Source organism: Tamandua tetradactyla, chromosome 2, assembly GCF_023851605.1.
Source record: "Tamandua tetradactyla isolate mTamTet1 chromosome 2, mTamTet1.pri, whole genome shotgun sequence".
Lineage (NCBI taxonomy): Eukaryota > Metazoa > Chordata > Mammalia > Pilosa > Myrmecophagidae > Tamandua > Tamandua tetradactyla.
The window spans coordinates 130508939-130517479 of NC_135328.1; the positions used below are offsets into that span (position 1 = coordinate 130508939).

At 58.0% G+C, this 8541-nt stretch overlaps 1 protein-coding gene across 9 annotated transcripts in view; it reads left to right on the forward strand.

Annotated features, from left to right (window-relative positions):
* PNPLA7 (patatin like domain 7, lysophospholipase) overlaps nt 1-7994 on the forward strand; it is a 143602-nt gene extending 135608 nt beyond the window's left edge. For 7 of the 9 annotated variants that reach the window (XM_077148883.1, XM_077148886.1, XM_077148884.1 and 4 more), the window contains 11 exons: nt 2985-3141; nt 3383-3448; nt 4258-4374; nt 4446-4515; nt 4673-4789; nt 5124-5272; nt 5481-5633; nt 5778-5885; nt 6580-6664; nt 7403-7506; nt 7739-7994. In XM_077148883.1, the coding sequence (XP_077004998.1) occupies nt 2985-3141; nt 3383-3448; nt 4258-4374; nt 4446-4515; nt 4673-4789; nt 5124-5272; nt 5481-5633; nt 5778-5885; nt 6580-6664; nt 7403-7506; nt 7739-7819 (1207 nt within the window). In that variant the 3' untranslated portion in view covers nt 7820-7994. The remainder of the gene's footprint in view (nt 1-2984; nt 3142-3382; nt 3449-4257; nt 4375-4445; nt 4516-4672; nt 4790-5123; nt 5273-5480; nt 5634-5777; nt 5886-6579; nt 6665-7402; nt 7507-7738) is intronic. The other 2 variants (XM_077148885.1, XM_077148892.1) reach the window with 1 other exon arrangement.
* Nucleotides 7995-8541: the final 547 nt, after the last annotated feature.

Consider the following 8541-nt stretch of genomic DNA (forward strand, 5'->3'; position numbering starts at 1 on the left):
GGGGAGGGGGTCCTGTGTCAATGCAGTCAGAGGGCAGGGAGGTTGCCGGGAGTGCTGGCTCCAAGAGTCTCCACTTCCACCCTCCCTTGTTGCCTAGTCTGCAGGGTGGGGAGGGGCTGAGAGCCACAGAGCAGCCTCCCCTGTTGGCACCAACACCCCATCCCTCATGGCCAAATCCTGCTTCCTGCAGACAGCCACTTCCAACTTGTTTTTTAGCTGCTTGTTCGCCTGCATTTCTAAATAACATTTCTATTCTCCAGGTTTTTTTAAGTTTTAGATTATTGACGTTGTAATCTCCCCAGCATCCTCAAAAGTGAATCAAGTCACAATCAGATTCGAGTCAGAGTCTGTCTCTCCCCTTCCCTCTTTCCCCCTTCTCTCTGCCCTCCCCTCCTCTCTCCCCTCCTCCTTCCCGCTCCCCCTCTCCTTCCCACTCATAATCCCAGTGTGGTTCAAGCACAATTTTTAGTTAAGCCAGTGTTCACTAGTTGAGCTATCGGGACAGTGTAGATCTCATCCATAGCTAAGTCATAATGTTGTATAGTGGTGGTTGTTTTCCATCCTTGGAGTTGTCATTCGTTACATTTGCTCCGTTTTCTGTGTGCCAGCTCAGCCCCGGACGCTCTGCACTCACCCTCCCTCCTTCGTCCCAGGCAGACAGACCCTCTCCCTTTGAGCCATTCTCCTAAAGCCCCCCACCCCCACCCCCGTCTCCCCTGGCAGGTTTCCAGAGCTACTGCTGAGGCTGCCCCAGAATCTTCCTCGGATCCACTTCTGTGTCTCTCTTCTGTTCAGTTCCATTTCCCGGATTCTCCGTTTCCTCTTTTTGATATATTCCCTCATTTTGGTGGAATACAAACTTGAGTGATTTCACTAAAAGATGCATGGAAGGTACAATTTTTGAGACCATGCATATGAGAAAATGTTCTTATTTTACCCTCACCCTTGAATGATAGTTTGAACGGGTTGTGGAATTCTGGGACTTCTTAAGGCATGGTTTCATTGCCTTTTTAACTTCTAGTATAACATTGAGAGGTTCAGTACTATTTTTATTCATAAGGCCTTTTTTTCCTCCCTCCCCCAAATTTTAGGAGGTTGTCTTAATTCTTGGTATTCTGAAATGACACGATGCTGTGCCTTGATGAGGCTCTATTTTTATTCATTATGCTGGACCCCCAGTGGGCCTTTCAAATTTGGAAATTCATGACCTTCAACTCCAGGAAATGTTTTATTTTTTTTTTAATAAGAATTACCCCTCTCCTTTCTTTGTTCTCTTTTTCTGGAGCTTCTACCAGTCAGAGTTGAGGCGTCCTAGATGAATCATCTACTTCTCATGTCTTTTACCTCCCATATCTGCTGTGCCCGTCTCTTTGTTCTGCTTTCTGGGAGATTGTTCTCAAATGTATCTTCTCACTGATCTTTTCTGCTAAAATACTTCTAATGTCTGAAAGTACTTTTTCATAGTATTCTCTTTGTTCCACTGATGCAATATTATATGTCTCAGAGAATATTGGTGGCAAGTCTTTACTTGTTTGCCTCTGAAGGTCCCCAGTGTGTGTTCCCTTGTGATAACCACATCAGTGGGATGCCGATGTAGAAATCTTTTTGTGAACATATGTTTTCTTTCCTCTTGGGCAATACCTAAGGGTGGAATTATACCAGGGCATGGGGTAGCTGTACCATTTCATATCCCTCAGAAGCAATGTGTGAGAATGCCAGCTGCTCCATATTCTCGCCAAAAGTTGGTATTGTCAGTCCTTTTATATTGTAGCCTTCTGGTGGGTTTGCAGTGGCATCTCACTGTGGTTTGAATTTGTTTCCCTGATTATGGTGGCGCATACCCTTTCATGTGCTTATTGGCCATACCTATATCATCTTCGAGGAAGTATCCATTTAAGTTCTTTATCCATTTTTTCATAAACTATCTTTTATTATGGACTTGTAGGACTTCTTTATATATTGTGAATGCGAGTCTTTTGGAGGTATATTTATTGCTAATATTGTCTTGCAGTCTTTGGCTTTTCTTTTCATACCCTTAATGGCATCTTTTGATGCACAGCTTTTAATTATGATGAAGTGCAGTTTTCCAATTTTTTAATGGTTATTACTTTTGGTGTCCTAAGAATTCTGCTTACCCAAAGGTCACAGAGATCGTCTATATTTTCTTCTAGAAGCTTTCTGTTCTGGTTTATATATGATCCACCTCAAACAGACTTTTGTGAATGGTGTAAGGTGGGAGTTGTGATTTCTTTTTCCCCATATGGTTATTGGTTGCTCCACCACCATTTGTTGAAGACTTTCCTTTCCTTGTTCCATTTCTATACCCCCTTTGTCAAATATCAAGTCACTTTCTAGTTATGAGTCTATATTTGGCCTCTTGTGTGTTCCCTTGAGCTGTTTATTCTGTCCCTAAAAACAGTGCAGCCTTTGTCCATTTCTCTTGGCTGAGGATCACCAGGTCTCTTCTCTTCATGTAACTGGCACATTTCTGGCTGCATGCTGGGCATTATGTATGAAAAGTGGTAGCGGGAGTTCGAAGCCCTGGGTGACCGCTTCCCCCAGCCTGAACTCACCTTTGCTTCTTGCTGGCAGCTGAGCCTGGGCACTGGAGCCTCTGTTGCTGCATTAGCCATCAGGTTTTGAGACAGCTGGACTTAGGCTCCCGGGCCCTAGAAAGCTAGTCTGCTCCCAGCTCACCCTGAAGTCCAAGGTTGCCCCTGAGGATTTACCAGCATCCGCTTTCCAGTTTATTCTACGTGGACCTTGCAGCTGCCCTTTGGAGTCATAAGGTGTCTTCCAGAAGGAGGCCCCAGCGTTGGGCTTACCTCTCCAGCTTGGCCTCCCTGCAAGCTTAGTATCCAGACTCCCTGCACACAACAGCGTCTTCCTGTGGACACAGGCGGGACAGTCTGTGGGACACCACCTCCGGGGCCTGGCCTGGCCCGGGGGCTCACTTCCCGCTCTGCTTGTCCCCGTGGGTGCAGAGGCTGTGCCCAGGTGGGCGTCATCAGAGCCCTGACGGAGTGCGGCATCCCCGTGGACATGGTCGGAGGAACGTCCATTGGGGCTTTCATGGGTGCCCTGTACGCTGAGGAGCGGAACTACAGCCAGATGCGGATCCGGGCCAAACAGTGGGCTGAGGTAAAGGGGGGCTGGAGAAGGGTCTCGGGGCCTAGTTGGGGCCTGGGGCGGGGGGAGGGTGGGGGAGGCCTGTACCCTAATGACTAAGATGGAAGCTGCGGCTCTGCACCGACGGGAGTGGGAAGACTCTAGAAAGACTGTTCTGGGTAAAAAGAAGCTGAAGGCTGTTGTCCAGTGCCAGGGCCCAGGCTGCCCGCAGCAGGACTGGACGGGCCAGGCTCCCTTTCCCCGGCTTCCTCAGGCTCTCTCCTCACCATTTCGTGCTGTGCTGGGGTTTGTGGACCAGAACAGAACTCTAGTTGAAACTGTGAGTGGGATCAAAAGCAGCTCTGTTCTTTTTAGAAGAAAAGCTAGTTCTTCACCCCTTATGACAGAGCCCTCAGCAGGCACTGGTGGCGCCTGCATGGGGTTGGGGGTAGGGCCTGCGGCCAGTCCTCTTGGAACCCAGCCCGAAGTCACCACCACACTTGGTGACCTACAGGAATGCAGGCAGTAGTCTCTCCTGCAGGCAGGATGCAGCCCCTCCCTCCCATGGGGCCTGCCCAGACCTGACCAACAGCATTGCCAGACCCCAGTGATGGGGGTAGGGCAGACCTAGCAGGCTCCTGAAGGCAAGAGAGGCAGCTTACTCTGGCCAGCCTTCCCCAAGGGTGTACTGGGCCCAAAAGCTGGAGGAGGCCTGGGTACTTGCACCCCAAGACCCCTCCCCTGTGCTACCATTATCCTGTCCCCCACAATACCCCAGAGGGCCAGGGAGGCCTGGCAGGGTGCAGGGATCACCCTCAGCCCAGTCCTGCCACCCCCTTCTGGTAACCCTCAGGGCCCACCTAGCACTGGGCCTCTCTTCTCATCCTGCCCCGGCTCGTGCAGCTCCCTGACCTGCGCCCACGCCTGCCACCTAATTCAAGCAGGGGCATTGCAGCCCACGTGGAAGGGCTTGGCTTCAGGCAATGCTCAGGGTCCCTGGGCAGTGAGACCGACCCTCAGCGTGACCCCTGCTCTGTGTCACTGGGGCCCCTGGGCTCCCACCATGGTGGAAGATGAGCCAGCAAGGGTAGGAGGCGCCGAGACCCTGCACATCCCTGGCCTCAGCCTGTGCACCCGCTCTCACCCCAGGACATGACGTCAGTGCTGAAGGCCGCACTGGACCTGACTTACCCCATCACCTCCATGTTCTCTGGCGCCGGCTTCAACAGCAGCGTCTGCAGCGTCTTCAAGGACCGGCAGATCGAGGTACGCCGCATCCCTGTACCACGGCTACCAGGGGCGGGACCAAGCACTAAGCCCCCTCTTCCCGCATGCAGGACCTGTGGCTCCCCTACTTTACCATCACCACGGACATCACGGCGTCTGCCATGAGGGTGCACACGGACGGTGAGGGCGCACGGGCAGGAGGCGGGCAGGGGGCAGGCACCGCTACATGCGGGGAAGGCGAAGAGTGTGCGCCTGTGGGTCTGGGGTCCGCATGGCTCCTGCAGCCCCTCGCAGATGCCCGCGCTGCCCCCCAACACCCACCCACCGTGCACCGCAGGCTCTCTGTGGAGGTACGTGCGTGCCAGCATGTCCCTGTCTGGCTACATGCCTCCACTCTGCGACCCCAAAGACGGACACCTGCTAATGGACGGGGGCTACATCAACAACCTCCCAGGTAGGCGGGGTTGGCACGTGATTGCCGCAGGTGGCTCTCGTATCCACTTAGTACCAAGACCCGGGTAGAAAAGGCCGGCAGGGACAGGTGGAGGTGCGGGGAAGGAGCCCCCGTTTGGGCTGCAGGCAGGAGCTAGTGGTTGCAGGTGCCAGCCATGCACAGCCCCTTGCTCGTGGCCTCTTCCCCCCAGCCCCTGGCTCGCGGCTGCCTGCAGAGCAGGGTTACCCAGCCTCTGCGCAGTAGAGGGTGGCCCCAGGAACAGAGGCAGCTGGCAGAGGAGCAGCGGGAGGGCTCTGCATGCTGGGCTAGCTACCACGGCCCCTCCCCTTCCCAGCCGATGTGGCCAGGTCCATGGGGGCGAAGGTGGTGATCGCCATTGACGTGGGCAGCCAGGACGAGACGGACCTCACCAACTATGGGGATTCCCTGTCCGGCTGGTGGCTGCTGTGGAAGCGCTGGAACCCACTGGCCATGAAAGTCAAGGTGGGGGCTGAGGGGCAGGGCTGGGGGCTGCTGGGGAGTGCGAGGGGCTGACGCGAGGACCCTTCTGCAGCTCAGTTGCTGCCTCTCCCCCAGAGTAGCAGATGTGCCAGTAGAGAATTGCTGACCCCTTGAATCCTGGGCAGGGTGGGCTGGGGTAGGGTGGGAGGGTGGCAGTCCAGGTGGAAGCCAGCTTCGGCTGCAACTGCAGGTATTGAATATGGCGGAGATCCAGACACGCCTAGCTTACGTGTGCTGTGTGAGGCAGCTGGAGATGGTGAAGAACAGCGAGTACTGCGAGTACCTGCGGCCTCCCATCGACAGCTATGGCACCCTGGACTTCGGCAAGTTCAACGAGATCTGTGTGAGTGTCAGTGGACCACCCTGAGCCCCATTCCCACCCTCCGCTCTGAACAGCTCTGACCTAACACCATCATTGGCACTGGAGGTGGGGTGCTGGAGCCAGGGCCCCCAGCATCTGTTACGGGGGGGCTCTCGGTCTGCACAGGAGGTGGGGTACCAGCACGGGCGGACGATGTTTGATATCTGGGGTCGTGGTGGTGTGCTGGAAAAGATGCTTCAAGACCGACAGGCGAGCAAGACCAAGGCCTGTGACGTGAGTGTGCATATCCTCGGGGCACCCCACCCCACCTTCCTCTGATGCTGGCCCCCTGTGGCCCCCACTGTTCCTGGCCTGGACCCCATTGCCCCACTGTCTAGACTCCCCAGGCTGTGGCGGCTTTGGGCCTGCAGGCACCCTCTTGGGGGCCTGAAGATGGGGTTGGACTAGGGGCTGTCTCCAGGCCTTTGCCACAGTGTCTCCACCTTTTCGCGCCCTCCACCCCTGGGGCTGGCCAGGAGGGTTCTACCCTTGTTGTGCTCCCGGTGATGCCGAGTGGGAGAAGACGGCAGTCTGGGGGAAGCGGAGTGATGACTAAGATTCTGCCATCTTACACACACGCACGCCACCTCCTACAGCCCTCCAGCCCCAGCCTCCCCTGATGCCGAAAGCCCTGAGTAAATCTCCATACCCCAGCCCAGAGGTCGGGTCGCAGGCCAGGCCCGACCACCTGTGCGGCTCCTCAGTCTCCACAGAGCAGGCCCAGGCACCCGGCTGTGAGCGGGGGAGGAGGACAGGAAGGCGAGCCTGGTAGGGGAGGGGGGTGCCAGGGCCTGCTACCCGGATGGAGCTGCACCTGCCCTGGACCTGACATGGCCCAGGCAGGCAGGCAGGGGTGGGGAGTGGCCCTCATGTGTGATACACCTTGCACCGGCCCACTGTGACCTCATCTGTCCCTCGGCCTCCCCAGGTCCTCACCTGCCCCAACGCCTCCTTTACGGACCTCGCTGAGATTGTGTCACGGATTGAGCCTCCCAAGGCAGCCACAGTGGACGGTGAGTCTTTTCTAGGAGGACAGTGAGGGTGGTAATGGACAGCATCCCCTCCCGTCCGGCATGTGCTGGAACAGGCAGGACTCGACTTGAATTCAGCCTGGCGTCTCCAGCTGGAACGGGTCTGTCTCCACCTTCTCCTACCTGTCATGGCCGTTCTCTCCAGGCTCAGCCCCTTCCTGCTGCTGGTGCCCACCTGTCCCCTGCCCTCAGGGAGGGCGCCACGTTGCTGCTAGGCAAGCACGCCCCCCCACCCCCACCCCGGGAGATGGCAACACTCCGCTATGCTCCATTTTGGGGTTGCTGTCACAGTGCTGTCAGCCAGATAGCAGGCCATCTCCTGAACAGCACCCAGGTGGTACCCCGCAGGGCTACCCAAAAATTGCCAGGGTCCAGGGCCTGGGGGCTGCTCATCACCTACCTGGCATCAGGCCCACCTCTGCCTCTACCCACAGGCTGTGGTCTGGCTGGGCAGGGCCATGTGGATGCCCTTTGAAAGGCCCTGTGCATCCCTAAATGGACAAGAAAGGGTGGTGAGAAGACTGAGGGCCCTGGGTGTCAGGCTAGGGCCCAAGGACATGCCCACTTAGTTGATGACATCATCGTTGGTGCCAGGCTCCCCTCAGGGGTCCCAGGCTCTGGGAAGGGGTCTGCGACCCAGCCAGGGCTGGACCAGCCTGTCCCTGAGCTGCTGGCGGCTCCTGGACTATGGAGGAGACAGTGTGCTTTCCATCTGCCTAGACGAATCTGACTACCAGACTGAGTGCGAGGAGGAGGTGCTGGATGGCCCCAAGGACGCCTACGCCGACTTCCAGAGTGCCCCCACCGAGGAGGACTCGGACTCCGTGAGCGGCCTGCATGGGGCCAGTGCAGCCCTGGGGTTCTCCCTTGAAGCCCCTCACTCTGATCCCATCACTCTCTGAGTCTCCCCGCTCTAATCCCCTCCCTCGGACCTCCTCTCTCTGATCCTCACTGTGAGGCTGGGAGGGTGGGTACCTTCAGGGTCCCGGGTCCCTGTTCTGGGCTGGCTGCTCCCTCTCCTGGGGCACCCCTCTGACCCAGTGCGGTGGCTTCCAGGAGGACCGCCCCTCCCTGCAGCGCCAGTACCCGGGGCTGTCTTCTACAAAACTCTCCCAGGACTTGGCCCTCCACCGCTAGAGGCCTCGGGCCGAGGCACCCCTCCCCACGGGCCTTGGGGGTGGCCCTGGCCCAGAATGCAGTGTGTCCAGGGTCTCCCCGGGGCCCTGGGTGCTTCTCTGCCCTGCACCTACCCCTGGGGCCTCAGTCCGGGACCCCAGCGCCCAGCTGGGAAAGATAATAAAGATAGATCTGAGGAGGTGTCTGCCTTCGCCTCTGTGCGCGAGTCCCTGCAAAGAGCCACACCAAATGGGACTAAGAATGCGCGTCGGCCTGAGCCAGCAGCGGGACAGACCCCGGAGGGCACGCTCTGCTTGCCGAGGGGGTCGCGGTGGGGGCCGGGTGCCCCGAAACCCAGGGTGAGCGTCTTCCCGCGCTCTGCGCCGCCCAGGTTCGGGCCACGTCCCGGCCAGGTGCTTCCGTGAAAGCCGTAAAGAACAAGGTTACTTTCCCGGATCACTGAAGTCGCGCCTGGAGACCGCTGCCTCGGTTTCCCTCTCAGTGCCGCCCCCGCCGGGCCCGGCCCGCGACGTCGCGGTGGGCGGAGCCTCCCGGGCCACGACGTCACGGTGGGTGGAGCCCCGGGCCGGGCCGCGCTCTCCCCGGTGCTGAGCGACGCGCGGTGGCCCTGGCGCCGCCATGCAGGGCCCGGGTCCGACCGCAGCCCCTGGCCCGACCCCGGACCCCGGCGCGGCCCAGCTCCCCCGAAGGAGGCGGCGGCGGGCGCGCGGCGCGCTCTGAGG